The 26327-nt window shown below is 44.6% G+C and overlaps 1 protein-coding gene across 3 annotated transcripts in view; it reads left to right on the top strand.

Moving 5' to 3' along the window:
- The window catches only part of LOC145340856 (AMMECR1-like protein), a 69092-nt gene that overhangs the window by 23263 nt on the left and 19502 nt on the right, over positions 1-26327 (top strand). For all 3 annotated transcript variants that reach the window (XM_080185317.1, XM_080185318.1, XM_080185319.1), the window contains one exon: positions 2888-3389. In XM_080185317.1, the coding sequence (XP_080041443.1) occupies positions 2888-3389 (502 nt within the window). The remainder of the gene's footprint in view (positions 1-2887; positions 3390-26327) is intronic.

Raw genomic sequence — 26327 nt, 5'->3', positions numbered from 1 at the left:
AAACTGAATACTGGTTGGAGAGTGAGATGAACTCAAGGGACTCCTGCACTACTTGCACAATCCTCTCTGACTGCCTGGTAAGCACTCTGTGGCTTATTGGTGTGCAAGTAGAGGGGGGAATGAATGGCCACATCATAAATGTGCTGTCCATGTAACGCTCAGCCTCATGTATGCACTACAGTAATGCCAGCTATTGCTTATGTCCTCAAACTCACAGCTTGAACTCCTTCAGTCAGCGACACTTCCTGCATATGTGGTTGTTCAGGATTCAGAAACATCCTGGAATTCCCAAATTGAATTGAATTGATTTATTATTGTCACATATATTGGGATACAGTGAAAAGTATTGTTTCTTGTGAGCTATACAGACAAAATATACTGTTCATAGAGTACATGGGAAGAAGGAAAGGAGAGGGTGCAGAATATAGTGTTATTGTTACCGATAGGGCAAAGAGAAAGATCAGTTTAATAAATTTTTGGACTGTTCAAAAGTCTAATGGCAGCAGGGAAGATGCTATTCTTGAATCAGTTGGTACATGTGGCATGACCTGACTCAGTTCCTGCCTATCCTCTTTATTAGACCAATTAAATTTAAGGGAAATAAGTTACTCCAGTAAAAGTAAGTATACAGCCTAGTTACACCTTCCATGTAATCCAATCCATCGCCTGTGACTGCAGCCTTGGTGCGGTCCGGTGCGCGGCCTGTGACTGCAGCCTTGGTGCGGTCCGGTGCGCGGCCTGTGACTGCAGCCTTGGTGCGGTCCGGTGCGCAGCCTGTGACTGCAGCCTCGGTGTGGTCCGGTACGCAGCCTGTGACTGCAGCCTCGGTGCAGCCTCGGTGCGCGGCCTGTGACTGCAGCCTCGGTGCGCGGCCTGTGACTGCAGCCTCGGTGCGCGGCCTGTGACTGCAGCCTCGGTGCGCGGCCTGTGACTGCAGCCTCGGTGCGCGGCCTGTGACTGCAGCCTCGGTGCGCGGCCTGTGACTGCAGCCTCGGTGCGCGGCCTGTGACTGCAGCCTCGGTGCGCGGCCTGTGACTGCAGCCTCGGTGCGCGGCCTGTGACTGCAGCCTCGGTGCGCGGCCTGTGACTGCAGCCTCGGTGCGCGGCCTGTGACTGCAGCCTCGGTGCGCGGCCTGTGACTGCAGCCTCGGTGCGCGGCCTGTGACTGCAGCCTCGGTGCGCGGCCTGTGACTGCAGCCTCGGTGCGCGGCCTGTGACTGCAGCCTCGGTGCGCGGCCTGTGACTGCAGCCTCGGTGCGCGGCCTGTGACTGCAGCCTCGGTGCGCGGCCTGTGACTGCAGCCTCGGTGCGCGGCCTGTGACTGCAGCCTCGGTGCGCGGCCTGTGACTGCAGCCTCGGTGCGCGGCCTGTGACTGCAGCCTCGGTGCGGTCCGGTGCGCGGCCTGTGATTGCTGCATGATGGGTCAAGGATGTCTGGTATTATATAATAAACTGTTTAGTTTGCATGACTGAGAGAATCTAGTATAGTTATACGTCATAACATTGGATCCTTAATTTGACTTCGTTCATTTAGTCTAAAATTTGGATCCCATTTCTGGGATAGGGACTGGTGTCTTTAAAAATTCCTTTCAGTTTGTAAAAGTCTCAATGTTGTATATTAATATATAGTCTTGTATTGAGGCTAAGGCTTTAACTTTTTTCTATTCAAGTCACATTTTGCTTGGCTCTGTTTTGATTGTTGATGTTTATCTTTGCCAGAATCCTGCATCACCAGAACAGAGACAAATTCCAAATCAGTTTAGCTTCATCACCTTTATTGCATTTTGTTGTGTCAACTTGGAAGTTGAAGAAGAGAGATGCACAAAACCAGATTGAAGCCCCATGTTCTTCAGTTAATTTCCCATTTCACTGTGCTGCTAACAGGTCTTAATTTTTATCATGGATTTTGATTCAAAGGTTATTGAAGAGACATGCTAACCCCAGAAATGATTATTGTATTGAAACCAGTGGAAGTTTAATACTGTATTGGGTTATCTGTTGATTTACATTGTTCTGTTCCTTTCCTAGTGATTCACAGTTTAGCCTGTACACCGTAAGTACATGCCAAAAGAGATTGTTTAAAAATGAGATGATTATAATGATGAAATTGGTACAGAATAGAAGAGTCTCATTACTGATGTAATGATCAGTATTGTGAGCTTCTAACGTAGATAGTGGAAATAGATAGCAATATGGTGTATCTGGATCAGCACTGGTTTCTGGGCAATGCAGTGTTGTGGTGCTGTGTGTAGATGATGCTGAGTACAGTGGCCTATATGAGTGCTGTGTCAGAGTGGCATTCTTTGTTTTGGTATTATTGGGGTGATGTTGGGTGGCACATCAACCAGCTGTGATTGATGCCGTGACTGGGTGAACTAATGCTTGTAGTTGCAGCACCATTTAATAAATCTGTAGTGATATACAGTTCAGTGTTGGCATTTTTATTTAGGAAGTTGGTGCCTATACATTATGTAGGAAAAACAACCAACCCAGATCACTTCAGTGTGATGACCATAATCTCGTGAAGCTCTCAATTCACAGCATCAACCACCAAGTTTCTCCTGCCACCCGTGATGCAATGTAACTTCTACACATTCTCGTAAAGTTCAAAATACTTCCCAGACCAACCTCAAGTTTGAACGGACAGAATTTCAGAATACATTCCTGAGAAAATTGTTAGTGGCTGTGATATGAAATACACACAGATGGGGATGAGGAGAAATTCTTGTAATTTTGCTGTATGCAAATATATGCTTACTACTTAATAACAGAGCTACAGTGCTGGTGTATTACACATTTATTTTGTATTAATTCCTTGAGAACTTCCAGTTAGTGTGTTACCTTTGTTAGTGCTGTGTCTCTAATTTTTGGGCATTCTCTTGCTCAGGGTGCCGTGCTGACACTGCGTTGCAGAGGAGGATGGGAAAGAGGCGGTGTCTTCAAGTGGAGCCAACGCTCGAGCAGAAGATAGCAGCAGGGTGCTGCGGAGTGAAGAAGCCCAAATTATCGGGCAGCAATGTGCACAACCAGCTGAACCACCCTGGCACAGGGCTAGGTTGTGGCTCAGTGCCTGGCCTGCAGTCTGGAACAGCCCTGGGGAACCACCACAACCACAGCCAAAACCATAGCTACAGCCAGAACCATTGCGAGAGGAACAACCGGGAAAGCAATGGGAACCTGAACTCCTTGAACTCTGCACTCAGCCCTGTGACAGGGTTGACCACAGTGGGAAACCGTCCAAATGGAACTGGGCTCAGTGGGACCAGTGGAGTGAATGTGAGGAACTTGGTGGTGACCGCAGAGATGTGCTGCTACTGCTTTGATGTGTTGTACTGTCATCTGTACGGATTCCCACTGCCCCGATCACCCAGGTTCACCAATGACCCATAGTGAGTACTGCAGGATAAGGATAGTCGATATACTACTCATTGTAGAGAGGAGCAAAAACTTCCCCATTGATGCTTCACATTTAGGGACATTAGTGAAGAGTGAGGGTAAGTCCCCTCGTGAAATATCAAATGAACAAGTTTAAAAGAAAATCAATAAGGGATTAAGTGGCACATTGTCCTTTTAGCTCTTGCACCGGCTCCAGTACAAGCTGAAGGATTCCTCTTTTCTGGATGATTAGTTGAATTTTGAGTTAGGTTGATGCCATGCCCTTTCTGCTGTGTTAGTGGGATGTGTTTCTCTGGTTTCCACTGTAATCTCATGGGGGAGGCAGCAAATGAATCCTGCTGCTTAGCCAGCAGCCCCTTACAGTGGTTCAATAGCAAAACAGTATTGCCAGTTTACTTGAAAGCAGAACTCTTGCCAGTCCTTCCATTCAAGGGATGTTTGGTGATGTTCTTTAAGAGCCAGTATAGCAACCTGTGCCAGAAACATTTGGCTGCAGTGTAACCACCATTGCTGAAGTCATTTGGAAGCAGGTCAGTAGCCAGCATTGCTGTTGCAGCTCAGACTGGCACAGAGGCTATTTTGAAGCTTGTGCAGTGACCTGTGCCAAAGCCATTTAGATGCAATATACCTTTTGTACTATTTAGACACCATACAAGATTTAATTCCTGTGCCATTGGGAGTTCCTACTCTGCATCCTACTGCCAAGTGTTAACAGGTTAGTGAGCTTGAGCTGCTTTCTTGTTTCCTAGCAGGTGACAGAATAACTGTATTGTTGGAAGCACGGAGCACGTTTCCTTCATACCTTTACAGCTGGGAAATAGGAAGAACATTTGGTTTAAAACAAAAGAGATGCTGCTCTCCATTTTCTGAGACTTGACTTCAATTTCAGTCCAGACTGACCAGACACAAATCCTCTTTGTGCTTGGTGCTGACATTGAGGTGGGTTTGTCACTGACCTTTTAATAGTTTAACTTGGCTAACTATGAAATGGCGTTTGGTGGAGGTCATGTGGCACGCACTCAGTATGAATGTACTCAAGATATTAAAGTGAGAGAAAGATTTGAGATATTGTCGGGAAGGTTATTAACACAGTCAGCCTAATGTTTCTATGGTGTAAAACAGACAAAAATGAAATGTTGGATGACATATCAAATAAACTCAGTACAGAGAATTGAGTAGGAAAGTTGAAAAGGAGATGGACAAGTTTCTGGCATCTGAAGAGCTATTGAATTTTACAGAAACTAAGGATAGGCAGATAGAACTTGCATTTATGTAGTGTCTTTTACACCCTCAAAGCATCTTACAATCACTGTTTATACAAACATACAAATAAGGAGCAGGAGTAGGCCACTTGGCCCCCAAGCCTTCTCTGCCATTCAAAATGAGCATGGCTGATCAGATTGTAATCTTAAACCCACGTTTTTGTTTATTCTCAATAACTGTTCACCCCCTTGCTTATCAAGAATCTATCTAGCTCAGCCTTAAAAATATTCAAAGACTCTCTTCCTCGAGTTCCAAAGATTCATGACCTTTATAAAATTCTCCTCATCTCTGCCTTAAATGAGGGAACCTTTATTTTTAAACAGTGACCCCTGGTTTTAGAACGTAGAACATAGAACATTACAGCACAGTACAGGCCCTTTGGCCCTGGATGTTGCGCCAACCAGTGGAACCAGTCTAATGACCCTCTCACCTAAACTATTTCAGTGTTATCCATATGCCTATCCACTGATCATTTGAATGCCCTTAAAGTTGGCGAGTCCACAACTGCTGCAGGCAGGGCATTCCACGCCCTTACTACCCTCTGAGTAAAGAACCTACCTCTGACATCCATCCTATAATTACCACCCCTTAATTTAAAGCTACGTCTCCTCGTGTTAGCCATCACCATCTGAGGAAAAAGGCTCTCACTATCCACCCTATCTAACCCTCTGATCATCTTGTATGCCTCAATTAGGTCACCTCTTAACCTTCTTCTTTCTAACGAAAATAACCTCAAGTCCCTCAGCCTTTCCTCATAAGACCTTCTCTTGCAAGAGGAAACATCCTCTCCACACCCACCCTATCAGATCCCCCTCAGGAGCTTGTATTTTTCAGCCAAGTTGCTTCTTCTTAATTTCAGCAGGTACAAGCCTAGCCTATCCAACACTTGCTCATGAGCCAACCTGCCTATTCTAGATATTAGTTTAGTAAATCTTCTTTGAATTTCTTCCAATGTATTTACATCCTTCCTTAAATAAGAAGATCAATACTGTACACCAGTACTCCAAGTGTGGCCTCAGTGATATCCTTTATAACTGAAGGATAACCTTCCTACTTTTGAATTCAATTCCTCTTGCAGTAAACAATAACATTCTCTTAATATTCTGAATTACTTGCTGTACCTGCATAATGACCTTTTTTGTACTGGGATACGCAGATCCCTCTGCACCTTAGAACTCTGCAATCTCTCACTATTTAAATGATAAGCTTTTGTATTATTCTTGCCAAAACGGGCAGTTTCACATTTTTCCATGTTATACTCCATTTGCTAGATCTTTGTCCACTCACTTAACCTGTCAATGTGCCTTTGTAGTCTCCTGATGTCCTCTTCACGACTTACTTCCCTACCTATCTTTGTCATCAGCAAATTTAGCAACCATCGTTCAATTCCTTCATCCAAGTCATTTAAATAAATGGTTAAAAAGTTGAGACCCCAGCACTGATCCCTGTGGCACGCACTTATTACATCTTGCTAACCAGAAAATGACCCATTTAGGCCTCTGCTTCCTGTTGCCTAGCCAACCTTCTATCCATCCAGTATGTTACCCTTCCGCAGTAACCTTCGATGTGGCACCTTATGAAATATCTTCTGAAAGTCTAAGTACAGTACATTCACCGGTTCCGCTTTATCCACTGCACATGTTACTTCTTCAAGGAACTCCTGTTAATTGGTTAAACATGATTTCACTTTCACATTGTCTGTTTTCCCTGAATTTTTCCAAGTTTCCTGCTATAACATCTTTAATAATGGCTTCTAATGTTTTCCCTATGATGGATGTTTAAACCAACTAGCGTGTCGTTCCCTGCTTTCTGGTTCCTCCTTTTTTTTTGAATAAAAGAGTTATGTTTGTTATTTTCCAATCTAATTGAATTTTCCCCAAATCTAGGAAATTTTGTAAAATTGAAACCAATGCATCAATTATCTCATCATCCACATCTTTTAAGATCTTTGGATGAAGTCCACCAGGATCCAAGGACTTGTCAGTACGCAGTTCCAACAGTTTGCTCAGTACCACTTCCCTGTGATGTAATTTTTTTCAAGCTCTTCCGTCCCTTTCTATTTCCTGACTTGCAGCTATTTCTAAAATGTTATATGTATCCTCTATCATGAAGATTGATGTGAATTACTTATCCAATTACCTGTTAAATAAGCAATATTCGTCAAAAGTAGTGAATTAAATAAATAATCAGCTGATCAACTAATGGTGGGAATTGTTTGGATCCATCTCAGTGAACTGGTTTAGTTTTTCACCTGAGATTACAACAGTGTAAATAACACTTTGTTAGTACTGCAGAGAAACCAGAATTGATTTATGTAATGAAATCTAGTAGGGCTTGAACCCACAATTCATGGGCTATTGTTGAACCACATTGATACTTTGGACTTTTGTTTGAAATACATGACTTTGTAGCTTCTAATTCAGGCTTGACTGAGACAATGAAATGTAAGTTTAGATTCCCAATGTGAAGTGTATTGATTGGACAAACCAAACCAGCAAGAGTAGCGTAGAAGAAGAATTTGAGGAGTGCATCAGGGATTGGTTTGTAGAGCAGTATGTTGTGGAACCTACCTGGAGTGGGCTGTTTTAGGTTTGGTTTAAAATTTAATGTTTATTTGTTAAAGTAAAAGTAAAGTTTTAGTTATTAGTCACAAATAAGGCTTACATTAACACTGCAATGAAGTTACTGTGAATTTTCCCTAGTTGCCCCACTCCTGCGCCTTTTTGGGTCAATGCATGTAACCAGCACGTCTTTCAGACTGTGGGAGGAAATGGAGCACCCAGAGGAAACCCACGCAGACACGGGGAGAACATGCAAACTCCACACAGACAGTGACGCAAGCTGGGAATTGGACCCAGGTGCCTGGCACTATGAGACGTCAGTACTAATCACTGTGCCACTGCGCTGTCCCAAGTGTCACAAGTAGGATTACGTTAATACTGCAGTGAAGTTACTGTGAAAATCCCCACAGCACCTGTTCAGGGAGAATTTAGCATGACCAATGCACCTAACCAGCATGGATTTTCGTACTGTGGGAGGAAACCAGAGCACCTGGAGGAAACCCACAGAGATACAGGGAGAACATGCAGTGACCCAAGCTAGGAATTGAACCTGGATCCCTAGTGCTGTGAGGCAGTAGTGCTAACCACTGTGTAATGAAGAATGACTAATAAGGCATCTTGTGGTAGTGGATCCTCAAGGCGGCAGTGACCACAATATGATAGAATTCCGGATACAGTTTGTGGCCATAGGTCCACAACTGGTGTCTTCAACATAAATGAGAGCAATTATAATGGTATGAGAGAGGAGTTGTCTAAGGTGAACTGGGTAAACAAGCTAAGATAAGGTCAGTAGATGAGTAGCGGCAGATATTCAAACAGCTCGTTCGAAAGTCTCAGCAGGAATTTATCCCAATCAGAAAGAGGGATTCCATGAGGAAGAGGTAAAATCCTTGATTAACACAGTGGTCAAGGATAATGTTAAATTGAAAACCAAATATATAAAGTGGCAAAGGGTAGAGTTAGACTAAAGGACTGACAAGTTTTTAAAGCTCAAGGGAGAAAATGAATTTTGAGAGAGAACTTGCATGCAGCATTATAACAGTAAAAGTTTCTATGGATAAGTAAATAGGAAATGGGCAGCTAAAGTAAATGTGGGACCTCTACAGAACAAGACTGGTGAATTGATAACAGTGAACAAAGAAATGGCGCGTATGCTGAATAAACTTTTGCAACAGTCTTCACCATGGAAGACATTGCAAACATTCCTAAGATATCAGATGGACTGATTCAAATGACGTGGTAGAAATTACAAAAATCCTCATCCTCAGGGATCAAGTATTAGGCAAACTCAAGGGGTTAAAGGCGGACAAGCCGCCAGGACAGCACAGTGGCACTGTGGTTAGCACTGCTGTCTCACAGCGCTAGGAACCTGTGTTCAATTCCTGCTTAGGGTGACTGTGTGGAGTCTGCACGTTCTCCTTGTGTCAGCGTGAGTTTCCTCTGGGTGCTCCCGTTTCGTCTCACATTCCAAAGATGTACGGGGTTAGGTTGATTGACTATGCTGAATTGTGTCAGGGGAAGTAGCAGGGTAAATATGTGGGATTATGGGCCTGGGTGGGCTCAATGGGCCAAACAGTCTCTTTCTGCACTGTAGGGATTCTATGACCCGATGAACTACACACCAGGATTTTAATGGAAATGACTGCGGAGATAGTGGACCCATTGGTTGAAATTTTTTGTAACTCGTAGATTCTAGGAGAGTACCAGAGGATTAGAAAACAGCCAATGTAACTCCCTTGTTCAAAAAGGGAGAACTATAGACCAGTTAGTTTAACATCTAAGAACATAAGAAATAGGAGCAGGAGTAGGCCATCTAGCCCTTCGAGACTGCCCCGCCATTCAATAAGATCATGGCTGATCTGTCGTGGCTCAGTTCCACTTTTCTGCCCTCTCCCCATAACCCTTAATCCCCTCGCTTATCAAAAACCCATCAACCCGTGTCTTAAAAATATTTAGCGAGGCAGCCTCCACCACTTCAACGGGCAGAGAATTCCAGAGATTCACCATCCTTTGAGTGAAGAAGTTCCTCCTCAACTCTGTTCTAAACTGCCCCCCCCCTTCATCTTGAGTCTGTGCCCCCTAGTCCTACCGTCCTTTCTGAGTGGGAAGAGTCTCTCCACCTCTATCCTATCCATCCCATTCATCATCTTATACGTCTCAATGAGATCTCCCCTCATTCTTCTAAACTCTAACGAGTACAAGCCTAGTTTATTCAGCCTCTCCTCATAGCTCAACCCCCTCAACTCCGGTACCAGCCTAGTAAACCTCCTCTGCACTCCCTCCAAGGCCAAAATATCCTTGCATAAGTGCGGCGACCAAAACTGCACACAGTACTCCAGCTGCGGCCTCACCAGTGCCCTATACAGCTGCAGCAAGACCTTCCTACTTTTATATTCAATCCCCCTCGCTATGAAGGCCAGCATCCCATTCGCCTTCCTGACCACCTGCTGCACCTGCAGGCTGGGTTTTTGCGACTCATGCACAAGGACCCCGAGGTCCCTCTGCACCGTCGCCTGCTGCAGTTTTTCGCCACGTAAGTAATAGCCCTTCCTACCATTATTCCTACCAAAGTGGACCACCTTGCATTTGCCAACATTAAATTCCATCTGCCAGTTCCTGGCCCATTCGCCCAGCCTATCTAGATCCTTCTGCAGACTCTCCACACTCTCCGCGCAATTTGCCGTTCCACCAATCTTGGTGTCATCAACAAATTTCGACACCATACACTCGGTTCCCTCCTCCAGATCATCTATATAAATGGTAAATAGCTGAGGCCCCAGCACCGACCCCTGGGGCACTCCACTAGTCACCAACCACCAATCCGAATAGCACCCATTAATCCCCACTCTCTGCCTCCTATTTGACAGCCAATCCTCTATCCACGCTAACACCCTACCCCCAACTCCATGCCCCCTGACCTTCTGCAATTAACCTCTTGTGAGGTACCTTGTCAAACGCCTTCTGAAAATCAAGAAAGACCACATCCATCGGCTCTCCTCTATCCACCGCCCTAGTCACATCCTCATAGAACTCCAATAAATTTGTCAGACACGACTTCCCCTTAACGAAACTGTGCTGCGTCTGCTCTATTAAGCAATTCCCCTCAAGATGCCTCGCTATTTCCTCCTTGATGACGGATTCTAACATTTTACCTACAACAAACATTAAACTAACCGGCCTATAATTCCCTGCCTTTTGCCTGCCACCCTTCTTAAACAACGGCGTAACATTAGCCGTTTTCCAATCTTCCGGCACTTACCCGGAATCCAGCGACGTTTGGAAAATAACCACCAAGGCATCCACTATCACCTCCGCCATTTCTTTCAGAACCCTTGGATGCATTCCATTCAGTCCTGGGGACTTGTCCACAATCAGTCCCTCCAGTCTGTCGAGCACCGCCTCTCTAGTAACAATAATGTCATTGAGACCCTCCTGTCCTACCATCTTTCCATCGCTAACACCCGGCAAATTATTCACGTCCTCCTCCGTGAAGACCGAAACAAAAAAGTTATTCAAGGCCTCAGCGATTTCCCCATCCCCTACCACTAAGTCCCCCCTCTCATCCTCTAAGGGTCCAACGTTCACCCTAGCCAGCCTCTTCCGTTTTATATATTTATAAAAACTCTTGCTATCCTTTTTTATATTAAGCGCTAGCCCAGCTTCATAGTTTATCCTACCCCTCTTTATCAACTTCTTTGTCAATCTTTGTTGACATTTAAACCTCTCCCAATCCTCTTCTTGCCCACTACTCTTAGCTACTCTAAATGCCTCCACTTTTAATTTAACACTTTCCTTCACCTCCTTCGTTATGTCCTCCTACAGTCCTTTTTAACCATCAGAATAAATTTCTGCTGAGCACCAAGAAAGATCTCCTTAAAGATCCTCCACTGCTCCTCAGCAGACCTACCTTCCAACGCACTCCCCCAGTCAACATTCGCCAATTCTTCTGTCATCCTTCCGCACTCCCCTCTGTTCAAACAAAGGACGCGTGTCCGGGAACCCACTTTCTCCTCCTCCATCTGCACCAGAAACTCCACCATACAATGATCACTCTCCCCAAGAGGATCCTTCACCACAAGGTCCCTAATTCTACCTGCCTCGTTACATAACACCAGATCCAAGATAGCTCGCTCCCTCGTCGGCTCCAACACACACTGTTCAAGGAAACTATCCCGACAGCATTCCAAGAACTCCTCCTCGAGCCCACCGCGTCCAACTGTGTCTAGGGCGGTGGATAGAGGAGAGCCGGTGGGTGTGGTCTTTCTGGATTTTCAGAAGGCGTTTGACAAGGTACCTCACAAGAGGTTATTACAGAAGGTCAGGGGGCATGGAGTTGGGGGTAGGGTGTTAGCGTGGATAGAGGACTGGTTGTCAAATAGGAGGCAGAGAGAGGGGGTCAATGGGTGCTATTCGGATTGGCGGATGGTGACTAGTGGAGTGCCCCAGGGGTCGGTGCTGGGGCCTCAGCTTTTTACCATTTATATAGATGATCTGGAGGAGGGAACCGAGTGTATGGTGTCGAAATTTGCCGATGACACCAAAATTGGTGGAAAGGCAAATTGTGCGGAGGGTGGGGAGAGTCTACAGAAGGATCTAGATAGGCTGGGCGAATGGGCCAGGAAATGGCAAATGGAATTTAATGTTGGCAAGTGCGAGGTGGTCCACTTTGGTAGGAATAATGGTAGGAAGGATTATTACTTACGTGGAGAAAAACTGCAGCAGGCGACGGTGCAGAGGGACCTCGGGGTCCTTGTGCATGAGTCGCAAAAACCCAGCTTGCAGGTGCAGCAGGTGGTCAGGAAGGCGAATGGGATGCTGGCCTTCATAGCGAGGGGGATTGAATGTAAAAATAGGGAGGTCTTGCTGCGGCTGTATAGGGCATTGGTGAGGCCGCAGCTGGAGTACTGTGTGCAGTTTTGGGCGCCGTACTTACGCAAGGATATTTTAGCCTTGGAGGGAGTGCAGAGGAGGTTTACTAGGCTGATGCCGGAGTTGAGGGGGTTGAACTATGAGGAGAGGCTGAATAGATTAGGCTTGTACTCGTTAGAGTTTAGAAGAATGAGGGGAGATCTCATTGAGACGTATAAGATGATGAATGGGATGGATAGGATAGAGGTGAAGAGACTCTTCCCACTCAGAAAGGATAGTAGGACTAGGGGGCATAGCCTGAAGATAAAGGGGGGGGGCGGTTTAGAACAGAGTTGAGGAGGAACTTCTTCACTCAAAGGGTGGCGAATCTCTGGAATTCTCTGCCCGTTGAAGTGGTGGAGGCTGCCTCGCTAAATATTTTTAAGATGCGGGTTGATGGGTTTTTGATGAGAGAGGGGATTAAGGGTTATGGGGAGAGGGCAGGAATGTGGAACTGAGCCACGGCAGATCAGCCATGATCTTATTGAATGGCGGGGCAGGCTCAAAGGGCTAGTTGGCCTACTCCTGCTCCTATTTCTTATGTTCTAACATGGGTCGACCAATCAATATGTAGATTGAAATCCCCCATAATTATCGCCGTTCCATTCCTGCATGCCGCACTTATTTGCGCATTAACAGCCCGCCCCACCTCCAGATCATTATTTGGGGGCCTATAGACGACACCCACCAGCGTCTTCCTCCCTTTGCTGTTCCTAATCTCCACCCACAATGATTCCACTTTCTGCTCTTTGGTTCCTATATCATCCCTTGCTACCACCCTGATGCTATCCTTAATCAGCAGAGCTACCCCCCCCCCCTTTTCCTCCCGCCTATCCTTTCTAAACACTTGATACCCCTGGACATTCAGCTCCCAGTCCTTGTCACCTTGCAGCCACGTCTCTGTAATGGCCCCCAGATCGTATCCATTTGTGCTGATCTGCGCCACCAGCTCATCCACTTTATTCCGAATGCATCGTGCATTTAGATAAAGTGCCTTCATCCCAGCCTTCACCTGGACCCTACTTGCCAAACGCCGCCAACCATACTCATGCCCCCTACTCCCTTTATTATTGGGACATCCTCGGCCTCTTCCCTTACCTGTACCGTCTCCTTAACTTTAGATCCCGTAATGTCACCTACCCTCGCACCCTCCCCCCCCCTATTAGTTTAAAGCCCTACCAACAGTCCTATTTACATGATTCGCCAGAACTCTGGTCCCAGCACGGTTCAGACCAACCCCATCTCACCCGAACAGGTCCCACCTACCCCAATACTGATGCCAATGCCCATAAATTCAAACCCATTCCTCCCACACGAATCCCTGAGCCACCCATTCACTTCCTTAATCTTATCAACCTTACGCCCGTCTGCACTCAATTCAGGCAGTAGTCCAGAGATAACCACCTTGTCGGTTCTACTTTTTAATTCCATTCCCAGCTTTTCATACTCCCTCCCCAGATCCTCAGTTTGCATTTTGCCTACGTTGTTGGCATCCACATGTACTACAATGACCGGATTCTCACCCTCCCACTCCAGGTTCCTCTGCAGCCCAGATGTGACATCCTGGACCCGAGCACCAGGCAGACAACACACCCTTCTGTGCACTTTGTCATTGTGACAAAGGACAGTGTCAATACCTTTAACCCCACTGTCCCCAATTACGACTACGTTCCTTACCACCTTCTCTTTGCCTATATCCTGCGTCTGCATCACTGTACTGTGTGCAGTTTGCTCACCAACCTCACCTCCCTCGTTCTCGTCCACACTGGAAGCAAGAACCTCAAACCTGTTATGCAGATTGAGAGGCTGAGGCATCCGGTCCCCACCCTCCTTCCTCCGGTCCCCACCCTCCTTCCTCCGGTCCCCACCCTCCTTCCTCCGGTCCCCACCCTCCTTCCTCCGGTCCCCACCCTCCTTCCTCCGGTCCCCACCCTCCTTCCTCCGGTCCCCACCCTCCTTCCTCCGGTCCCCACCCTCCTTCCTCCTCTCAGCAGCCCCCTCTTGTTCCTGACCCTTAGAGTTAGCCAGTGTAGGGGGGGTGGATGTCTCTTGCTATTATTGGAAAGATGCTGTAGTCAGCAATCAAAGAGGAAATAAATCATTTAGAAAAGCTAAATATAATAAAACCTAATCAACATAGTTTCATGAAAGGTAAATCATGTTTGACAAATTTGCTCAAATTCTTTGAGGATGTAGTACACAGAATAAATAAAAGGGAAACTATAGATGTAGTGTATTTAGATTTCCAAAAGGCATTTGACACAATGCCATATAAGAGGCTGGTGCATAAAGTAAAAGCCAGTGGAATTGGCAGAAATATGTTAGCATGGATTGAAAGCCAACTGTCACATAGAAAACAGAGTTAGAATAAATGGATCCTTTTTAGAGTGGAAAGATGTAACTAGTGAAGTACCACAGGGATCAGTTTTTGACCTGCAATTGTTCATTATTTATATTAATGACCTGAAGAAAGGAACAGAATGTCAGGTTTCCAAATTTATCAAGAGTATAAAGATAGGTGGTATGCGTTGTGGTGAGGATATTGTGATTCTGCAATAGGATATAGATAGATTGGATGACTAGATGAAAACCTGGTAAATGGAGTTTAGTGTGGGGAAGTGTGAGGTCATACACTCGGGTGAAGGAATCAAAAGGCAGGTTATTATCTAAATGGAGAGCGACTGCAGGTGAATGAAATACAGAGGGACTTGGGTGTTCTAGAGCATGAATCACAAAAAACTAGCAGGCAGGTCCAACAAGTCATTAAGAAGACAAATGGCATTTTGGCCTTTATTGCAAAGAGGTTGGAGTTCAAAGATAGGGAGGTTTTGTTGCAATTGTACAGAGTGTTGGTGAGACCTCACCTGGAATATACATACAGTTTTGGCTCCCTTGCCTTAAAAATGATATAGTAATATTGGAATCAGTTCGAAGGAGATTTACCAGGTTATTTCCTGGGATGAGAGGGTTGTCCTATCAAGAAAGACTAAATAGCCTGGGACTATATTCGTTGGATTTAGGAGAGTGAGGGGTGACCTCATTCAAACATGTAAGATCCTGAGAGGGCTTGACAGGGTAGATGGTGAGATGTGGTCAGTAATGAGACAGTCTCGAACAAAGGGACTCAGCTACAAGATAAAGGCACAGTCTTTAAAACTGAGGTGCATAGTAAGGGTGGTGAATCTCTGGAATTCTTTGCCCCAAAGGATGGTGGAAGCTGGATCATTAGAAGTATTTAAAGTGGAGGTGGATAAGGCGGCACGGTGGCACAGTGGTTAATACTGCTGCCTCACAGCACCAGGGACCTGGGTTCGATTGCCAACTTAGGTCACTTTGTGGAGTTTGCATGGTCTCCCTGTATCTGCGTGGATTTCCTCTGGGTGCTTAAGTTTCCTCCCACAATCTGAAAAACTTGCTGGTTAGGAGCATTGACCCAAGCAGGCGCAGGAATGTGATGACTAGGGGAATTTCACAGTAACTTAATTGCAGTGTTAATGTAAACCTTCCTTGTGACTAATAAATTAACTTTAACTTTTATAAGTATTTGATAGATCGAGAACTAGGGAGCAATGGGAGAATGGCGCAGAAAAGGAGCAGAGGCCGGCATTGATCAGCTATGTTCATATTGAATGACTGGCAGGGTTGAAGGGCTTAGTGGCTAACTCCTACTTCTATTTCTTGTGTTCTTGTGTCTGAGGCAGGGAAGTTTGAGTGATCTTAGTGTAATCTTTCTGGAGAAATTTTCATAACACCAAACACTAATGACTTAATCTTATCAGACCCTGGGAAAGTTTCCCACACCAGATCCAAACATCACCGAGCGCATCCATGAGGAAATCAGCCTAGGCTGTAAGTTGCAGCCATTAAAGTGCTTGATTCCATTTTTGAAATTATGTTAGCTTTTGATTAAAAGTTATTAAACTGTGTGACGCGGGAGATAAGGACAATTTAGAAGATTAGTTTTTGCAGGTCACTATGAACAAACTGGATTTAGAAAAGCTCAGATAATTGAAGTTCCCCCTGTTTGGGTTTTATTTGCACTGACTGAATTCTGAGACTGGAGAGTTGACAGATATAAATTCTAGCAGGCACTGCACCGCAGGCGGATGTGTGGCAGTTACATTCTCAACCACCTGCCTGCTCATAGAATTAAAGAAAATGCCTTACAGAAGGTAGTCACTCAGCCCATTGTTCTTGCGCTGGCTCTTTAATTACTGTCTATCCCAGGCACTGTCCAAGCCACTTCTTAGCATATTCCTGTAACTTTGCTGCTGTTGTAGTGTATCAAAAAAATGGAGGGCTAGATAGTACTGTTTTTGTTCCTTTGTATAATGTGCAGTAATTGGCTGTATTGAATTGGTGAGGTGGACAATTCCTTTTAAACATAAGAACATAAGAAATAGGAGCAGGAGTAGGTCATCTAGCCCCTCGAGCCTGCCCTGCCATGAAATAAGATCGTGGCTGATCTGAAGTGGATCAATTCCACTTACCTGCTTGCTCCCCATAACCCTTAATTCCCTCATCGATCAGAAATCTATCTACCCGTGACTTAAACATATTCAATGAGGTAGCCTCCACCGCTTCAATGGGCAGAGAATTCCAGAGATTCACTACCCACTGAGAGAAGAAGTTCCTCCTCAACTCTGTTCTAAACTGACCCCACCCCCCGCTTATTTTGAGGCTGTGCCCTCTAGACCTGGTTTCCTTTCTAAGTGGAAAGAGTCTCTCTACCTCTATCCTATCTAGCCCCTTCATTATCTTACATGTCTCTATAAGATCACCCCTCAGTCTTCTAAACTCCAACGAGTACAGGTCCAATCTACTCAATCTCTCCTCATAAGCTAACTCCCTCATCTCTGGTATCAACCTGGTGAACCTTCTCTATACTCCCTCCAAGGCCAATATATCCTTTCGCAAATAAGGGGACCAAAATTACACACAGTACTCCAGTTGCGGCCTCACCAGTTCCTTGTACAGTTACAGTAAGGCCTCCCTGCTTTTATATTCTATCCCTCTCGTGATAAAGGCCAACATTCCATTTGCCTTCTTGATCACTTGCTGCACCTGCAGACTGAGTTCTTGCGATTCATGCACAAGGACCCCCAGGTCTCTCTGCACAATAGCATGTTGTAATTTTTCACCATTTAAATAATATTCCATTTTACTATTATTTCTTCCAAAGTGGATAACCTCACATTTGCCAACATTATACTCCATCTGCCAGATCCTTGCCCACTCACTCAGCCTATCCAAATCTCTCTGCAGGCTTTCCGCGTCATCCACGCAATTCGCTTTCCCACTCATCTTCGTATCATCAGCAAACTTCGTTACCCCACACTCAGTCCCCTCCTCCAGACCGTCTATGCATATGGTAAACAGTTGAGGCCCCAACACCGATCCCTGCGGCACGACACTAGTCACCAACTGCCAACCGGAAAAGCACCCATTTATTCCAACTCTCTGCTTCCTGTTAGATAGCCAATCCTCAATCCACGCTAACACTTTACCCCCAACTCCGTGTACCCTAACCTTCTGCAGCAACTTTTTGTGAGGCACCTTATCGAACGCCTTCTGGAAATCTAAAAACACCACATCCACTGGTTCCCCTCTGTCAACCACACTAGTCACATCTTCATAAAAATCCAGTAAATTCGTCAAACACGACTTCCCCTTCATGAATCATGCTGCGTCTGTTTGATTGAATCGTTCCTTTCCAGGTGTCCTGCTATTTCTTCTTTAATGATAGATTCCAACATTTTCCCAACTACGGACGTTAAGCCAACCGGCCTGTAGTTACCTGCCTTTTGTCTACCTCCTTTTTTAAACAGCGGCGTAACTGTAACTGTTTTCCAATCAGCCAGCACTTGCCCAGAGTATAGCGAATTTTGATAAATAACTACTAACGCATTTGCTATTTCCTTCAGTACCCTGGGATGCATTCCATCCGGGCCTGGGGACTTGTCTATCTTAAAATGACATTTCTTTAATCTTTTGTGCTTATTTTAATCTTTTGGCAACATCTGTTAAGTTCTTGGTTTTGCATAGGCGCATGAACAGTGATTGACAGGATGATGCCAGTCCTGTTTCTCATCCATCTGATGGCATAAGCATAGAGCTGTGAAAATGGGATCACAAGGAAGAATTTTTAAAAAATATCCCTGTGGTTAATTTCTGGGATTGTAATGGCAGAGTGAGTGTCCGTGAGCAGCCATCTGGGCTGCACTGGCCCAGTGACTGGGTGGCTAGGTTGCATTGGCTGAGTGAATGCGCAGGCAGGCATCTGGGTTGCACTGCTTGGCTCAGTGTGTGTGCCTGGGCTGGCTGAGTGAGTGTCTGTGAGCAGGCATCTAGGCTGCACGTTCTTCCTTTTCCAATAATACTATTCCTCTTGAATGTCTCAGTTGGACCTGCCTCAACTGCATCCTGAAACAGTGCATTCCATATCTTAACTTGTATTTTCTGCTCATGTCTCCATTGCAATGCCAAATACTTTAAATCAATGCCATCTCATTCTTGATTTTCCCACGAGTGGTAACCGTTTTATTTATCTACTCTTATCTTATCCAGGACCGTGTGATTTTGAATGTCTCTGTACCCTGATGAGGATTGTATCATATTCTAAGCAGTCTGGCCCTTGAGATGTTTCAAGGGTCTGTCATGTATAACGAATGCTGCAGGACTGGGTTTCTGTTACTGGAGTCGGATCTCATTTCAGTCCTGGAATTTTTCATTTTGCAAGAACATATTATGAGGGAGCTTGTTTGGTTGAGTCCACAGCTGAAGTTATTGTTTGAAATTTTGAGTTTATTAGACATTATCTTGGGTACAGTGGTGCTGGTCATTCCCATAAGTGGCCTGAGTTTCCTTTGTGCTTGTACTTGCCTTAACACCAATATGATAATGATAGAATAATAAAGGAAAATACTGAGATGCAATGGGCTATACATCAAATGAAGTGCTTTTGAAGTATCGCCATTGTTGTAATATAGGAAATGTGATTGTCAATTTGCACATAGGTTCTTCCAACAGCAAAACAATGGCTAGAAAACCTGCCTTTGGCTGAAGATGAGTGTTTTCCAGGACAGTGGATGCTACCAGGACTATTGACATTGCTGATTGGTTGCACGTGTCAGCAGGAGGTCCAAAAACAAGCGCTGTTTAAAGCATACCTTTTGTTGTGCTGGAGCAACAGCAGTTTGCATTTAAATGGCATTTTTAATGTAGTAAAATATTCCAAGTGCTTTACATGATCATTAGGGCAGATGGCCAAATACTTAGTCAAAGACGTAGGCTTTCAGAAGCATCTTAAAGGAGGAATGAGGGGCAAAGAAATTTAGGAAGGGAATTCTGGATTAAGAGTCTAAGTAGCTGAAAGCACAACCACCAATAAAGGAGCTGTTTGAATTGGGGATGCCAAGAAGGCCAGGATTAAATGAGTGCAGATATTTTGGAGGGTTATGGGGTTGAGGGAGATTACAGAGACAGGGACAGGGATGGGGTGAAGCCATGGAGGGATTTGACATATAGTGAAAATTTTAAAATCAAGGTGCTGTTCAATTGGGAGCCAGTATAGGTCAGCAAGCACAGGCAATAGGAACTGTGTGAGTTTTAACATCAGCAGTGAGCTTTAGATGACCTAAAGTTCAGAGAGGGTAGAATGTGGAAGACTAATTAGGAGTTTATTTGAATAGCCAATCCTGGAGATACCAAAGGCAGGAATGAGGTTTTCAGTAGTAAATGAGCTGAGTCAAGAATGGAATTAGCCAGTATTAAGGCAATGGGAAATAAATCATAGAATCCCTACAGTGCAGAAGGAGGCCATTCAGCCCATCCAGTCTGCACCGACTCTCCAACAGATTATATTACCCAGACCTCATTCCCGCTAATCCCTCTAACCTACAAATCTTTGGACACTAAGGGGCAATTTAGCATGGCCAATCTACCTAACCTGCACATTTTTGGATTGTGCGACAAAACCGGAGCACCCAGAGGAAACGCACACAGGCACAGGGAGAACATGCAAACTCCACACAGCCTGTCACCCAAGGCTGGAATTGAACCCAGGTACCTGGCACTGAGGCAGCAGTGCTAATCACTGTGCCACCATGCTGCCCGATTGTGATGAGGGCGCAGTTATGTGAATGGAAGCTCAGCTTGGGATAAAATGAATGGAGTATCAACTTTCAAACAGTCTGGCTCAGCTTCACACAATTACCAGGGGGAAGGATGGAGTTGGCAGTTACGGACAGTGTTTGTAACAAAGACCGAAGATAATGGCTTTGTCGGCTTGATACTTAATTGGAAAAAAATGCCTGCTTATCCAGTGCTGCTAGCTGCGGTGGGGTGTTCTCCCCAGTGTCCTGGTAAGTATTCATCCCTCAACCAAAATCACTGAAACAAATTATATGATCATTATCATTTTGCTGTTTGAAGGACTTTTAATGTGTACAAATTGAAGTTCCCTACATTGCAACAGTGACTGAATGTCAGTTAAGCAGTTTGATAGTTTAACTATGGAAGAGGAATTGAGAAAAGTGCATCAATGCTGGGTGTTGTTAACATACATATATAAACTGATATTGTGCTTTCAGATGTCACCAAAATAAATGAGAAATAGGAGGTGGCCACGAATAGATCTTTGGGATTCAGAAAGTAACAGTGCAGGAGCAGAAAGTGAAGCTATTGCAAGTGATACTTTGGATATGATTAGATAGATAAGAACATAACTGGGCAAGTGCAGTCTTATCCAGCTGGATGATCCTGAAGAGGCATTGGAGAAGGATGGTGTGGTTGGCTGTGTCAAAGGCAACAGATAGGATGAGAAAGAATAGTTCACCACCCTCACAGTCACATAGGATACCATTGTGATTTTGATAAGTGTGGCAGGGGCAAAAATCAAATTGATGGGTCTCAAATTTGGAGTTTCAAGAAAGATGGACACAGGTTTGAAAGATGATATGTTAAAAGACCTTGAAGAGCAAAGGAATTTGGAGATAGGAGGATGGAAGTTAGAGGTTGAACTTTTGAGGAGTAGGTGCTGGAAGTGATGAATGAGCTGTATCTGATCTGGGAAAGACGAGCCTAGCTGAACATGGAAGAGAAGGGATCCCAAGGTTTTTTGACACTGTGCAGGTTGTCTAGGTGGAGAAGGTGGAAATGAGAGCCATTCTGAATCTCTAAGGGGCCAGGAGACTGCACAGTGAAAAGGCAGTAGGAACAGCTAGTCAGTGTCAGAGGTCTGGCCCCAAAGACTTGGATGCAGTGCCTCAAGAAGTTCAATGACAGGGTCAGTGAATGCATTGTCAAATGCCTTGTCCATTCAACATCCTTGGTTACTGCTCAAATCACCATATTTCCATTATTCACCTACCAGCAATGTCTTTTCGATCAGGGCTCATACCCAACAGTCCCATCTGCTTCACATTACTCAAACTTGAGAGCCCCAAACTCTCATCTCTCAGGTTGCACACACTGCCAGCTATTGAAGACAGCTACATCACCCAAGCATGATATTTACAGACTAACTTCCCCCTCCCTTTGAGAAGGTCGCGTACCACCAAAGGCAGCAGGAGCTAACTGGAGAGGGACAGGGGCACATCTGCAAACTCTTAACTGTCATGAAGCGTCCGTACTGACCATTATTGGCAGTACCATTGTTGAGGCTGTACTCAGCAGTGGGGCTGAAGTAACTGAACATAGATGGTATCCTTTTACCTAACCCTCTTGACATCCCAATACCTTTTCATCCTACAGTCTCTTGAGTTACAAACTACAGATGGTGTAAATATGCCACCTCTTAACTTATTCTCTCTTCCCTCATATTTGCTGTGTGTCTTTCACATAGCCAAGAAATGGCACCCGGCCTTGTATATCAAGAAGAGAAATGTGATGCAGACACACCATTGCGTGGTTTCACATTCATAGCCACTGGTTCAGATGTTAACACTGTGCATATCTTGGATGATAGATTAGAGGTGGGATCTGTACATGATGAGACACTGGGCACAAGTGTGTTGTAACTTGAACAGCGCTGGTTCCAACTCAGTGGTATTCTGCTGCAGAGACTTGAATTAAATCTTTGCTTGAGTAGGCTACGGTAGAAGGTTGACAGGTGTACTCAGTTGAATGTTTGTGCATTGGGAAGCCTGCCAGAAAGCCTGGGTTCAACATCAAGAAGCATGGAGGAGCCAAACCCAATTTGGCACAGGACCTTGGAACCCATTTTGCCTAGCATGGAAGTGAAGGTCAACTTGATCAGCTTGATCAGCATGTTCATGGAAGTAGCGTGTGATGCTGCCTCAAGCTCAGAATGCTGCCATCATGGCTGCAGAAGGAAGTATCAGTCACCCAGCAATCTGTCTTCCAAGAGATTATTAGGATAAGTGAGTCACCACCTGGAGTAATGGCAGTTGCTCCATAGAGTGCAAACCTGCAGTCCTCTCTTGGGATGACGGCATTCACCCTACTCTTGCTACTTAGCCTCTGTCCTTCCTGTTTCTTGTCAGTTAACCAGCACTAACTGATATAGTCTGAAGCCAGATGTTCTAGGTCCAGACCTGATCAAAGTTGTCCTTCAAGACCATTGCAATTTCCTTCATGCTGCAGTTGCTTGAGGAAGGTTGAGCAGGTTGCATCTACGGTTTAGGAGAATGAGAGTGGATCTTATTGAAACGTATAAGATCCTGAGGGTACTTGACAAGGATGGATACTTGCCAGAGAACTAGCAAACACCACTTAAGAATTAGGGGGTCTCCCATTTAAAATTGAGATGAGATTTATTTTTGAGTGAGGGTTGTTAGTCTGTGAAATTCTCTTTTATTCCAGAGTGCAGTGAGGCTGGGTCACTGAATTTATTCAAGGTTGAGTTAGATTTTTGATTAACAAAGGAGCTGAGTGTTATGGAGGACAGGCAGGAAGGTGAAGTTTAGGACATCAGTTCGTTAGACTCCTAGAGGTGGTGGCATAGTGGTATAGTCACTGAACTAGTAATCCAGAAACCCAGGATAATGCTCCAGGACCTGGGTTCAAATCCCATGAGAGCAGATGGTGAAATTTGAATTCAATTAAAATCTAGAATTGAATATCTAATGATGAACATGAAACCGTTGTCGTTTGCTTTTAAAACCCATTGGGTTCACTAATGTCCTTTGGGGAAGGCAGTCTGCTGTCCTTGCCTTTCTCATAACCCACAGCAATGTGGTTGATTCTTAAATGCCCTCTGAACTGGCCAGCAAGCTACTCAGTTCAAGGATAATTAGGGATGGGCAATAAATGGTGGCCCTGCCAGTGACACCCACATCCCCTGAATGGAAAAAAACAATCTGATTGCATGGCAGAGCAGGCTGAAGGGGCTGAATGGCTTCTTCCTAACTCTTGTGTTCCAGTGTTTTGTGGTTGGGAGCACTAGGGCCGACACTAAGGGAATGCAAAAGGATGATTAAGTGATAATGCAGGGCAATTTTAATTGTGACCTTGATAAATATAGGTTAATTAAGGAAAGCCAGCGTGGATTTGTTAAGGGCAAATTGTGTTTCACTTGCTTGAATTTAGCAGAGAGGGTTAATGAGTATAATGCTGCTGCTGTGGTGTTCCTAGACTTCCAAACGGCATTTGATAAAGAACCATACAACAGGAAAGTTTGAACTCATGGAAAACGGATCGTCGCAACATGGGTATGAAATTGGCTGAGTTTTAGGAAACAGAATAATGATGAATGGTTGTTTTTCAGACTGGAGAAAGGTTTATGGTGGAATGCCCCAGAGATATATGTTAGGTCATTTTCTCTTCCTAACAAATATTAATGACCTAGACCTAGGTGTGCTGTTCACAATTTCAAAATTTGCAAATGTTGCCAAGCTTAGAAGCATTGTAAACCACGAGGAGGATTACGTAGAACTTCAAAAGGTCATGAGTGGACAAGTAGCGGATGAAATTTAATGGAGAAAAATGTGAAGTGATTTATTTTGATAGGAAGAGAGATAATATAAAGGGTGCACCTCCACAGGGGGTAAATAAGTCATTGAAGAAAGCAGGATGGATCGAGAATATGATTAATAAAGAAAATCAAGGGAGTTATGATAAAACTCTGGCTCGGTCTCAATTGGAATAATGTGTCCAGTCTGGGCACCACACTTTAGGATGAATGTGAAGGTTAGTGAGGGCGCAGAAAAAATTTATGGGAATGATTCCAGGGATGAGGAACTTAAGTTACATAGAATGATTGGAGATGTTGGACTGTCTTCATTGTAGAAGAGAAGGTGAGGGGAGATTTGTTACAAGCATTTAAAATCATATGAAGTCTGTACGGAGTAGGTAAGGAGAAACTGTTCCCATTGGTGGATTAATTAAGAACCGGAGGGCACAGGTTTAAAGTAAATGGCAAAAGAAGTAGTGGAGACACGAGGAAAAGCTTTTTCATGTAGTGAGTGTGATGGAGGCAGATTCAATTGTGGTCTTCAAAAGGGAATTAGATCATTATCTGCAGAGGAGTTGCACCAAGTGAACTGCTCCTTCAAATAGCCAGCAATGACATGACAGACTGAATAGTTTTCTATATTGTAACCTGTGATTCTGACTTTTTTAATGGTTTTTATTTTTGCACTATGGCCAAGAGGACAATCTGATGGTGACTGACAGAAGGAAAGTTAAGAATTATGGGATTATTGATGAAAGGGTAATTGGGTTTGTGGATACTTGTATCCCACATGAATTAGCTCTTCATGTATATCCTGGGTAGAAAGGGGCTGCCTTGGTTGTCACTTAGACTTCATCCCCTTATTCCTCACCTCCCCATCCTCTCTGCAGATTGTACTGAATAACTAGTTATAGTCCTTATAACAGCAAGTTTAAGCAACACGCAGCAGAACATGATGAATCTTAAATTCCCCATGGCCGGGTACTGCAGGGCTCCTCTGGAGAGGACCAGCGGTGGAATCCTTGTTTCAGCATGCTAATGTTCTGCTTTATCACATCTTGTGTGGCAGCATAATGCTGATAAGTATGTGCATTTGTGGGTGTGTTGTGAACTGGAGTCATGAGCCATGTTATCAGTGGATAGCCCTTGTTTAGTTTGCTGTGGTGACTGAAATACAGCTGGCACAGCGGAATGCCAGATAATGAACTCATCGTGATCACTGCCAGAAATGATCTGCATGGTGCACTGCCTGAGGCCACACACCAGCTGCACATTGAGGGAATGGAATCTTCTTTGGTTCCGGTACACGGCAAAGTTGACGTGAGCCTGTAAACCAATGTGCGTGCAGTCAGTGATACCCTGCGACATGAGGGAACCTACAGACCAAGCAAATGCTACTCTGAGTGCTAAGGGTCCTTGTCCTTCTCCCTTTTAGCAGATTATCCTGCTCCTGCATGACCTCAGCTCATTTCTTCCAGTCATCCTATATTCCAAGAGAAAGGTTTACCAGTGTCCCCATTTCTGGGGGCAATTGCTTTGTGCAGCAACCTTGAAGTCAGCGGAAAAGTCCTTCAACCCATGCCACACTACTCCTTGTAAACATTAAAAATTTGAAACAACAATGAAAGCACTAAAAATGTGTAGAATTGTAGCAACAGATATAAAAAACTAGCAGCATTGATTATATATTTCCCTATTGCTTCAATAGATGAGCATTCAGCAAGGAAACCAGTTGTTCAACTAGATTGGTGTTGGCTTGCATGTTGTTAAACCAAATCTTGATTTGCAGACTGTATTGCAAAGTTTGCATATAAAGACACTGCTGGAGGGGTAGAAAGCTTTGAGGTGTGTTAAATTGCTCTGTAGGCACCTGACTCTGTTCTCCGCAAATGTTAAAGTTGCTCAATGACAAAGACTTCTCCAATTTAATCTGTCCAGGATTGTTATCCCCATGTAGCGGGGCCCAGTTAACTTTCAGAAAGTTTTTGTGTCTAGGTTTGAGAATGGTTATTAACTCCTTTAATAGTTTTACTGGTGGATTCTTCCTGTTGTCTTGTGTTTTCAGCTTTGCAAGCTTGAGAGGGCATCACCTTGACTATAGCTGCCATTAAATCAGTTTTGCCTCGATGGTACCCATCCTGCTTCACAAGTGTCTGAATGCTATATGGTTGCTATTTTCAAGCTCTGAAGGCACTCATTCACAGCAATCGAAAACTGGGCACTGTAAAGTACAGTTTCCCACCCCATATCTTTCATGAGAGTCCTTCAAACATTTTGAAGGCTGC

The sequence above is a fragment of the Carcharhinus amblyrhynchos genome, chromosome 3 (genome assembly GCF_965287045.1).
Source record: "Carcharhinus amblyrhynchos chromosome 3, sCarAmb.v2.hapA, whole genome shotgun sequence".
Lineage (NCBI taxonomy): Eukaryota > Metazoa > Chordata > Chondrichthyes > Carcharhiniformes > Carcharhinidae > Carcharhinus > Carcharhinus amblyrhynchos.
Note: the sequence above shows the minus strand (reverse complement) of the source record. Positions and strands in the feature narration are given on the sequence as shown.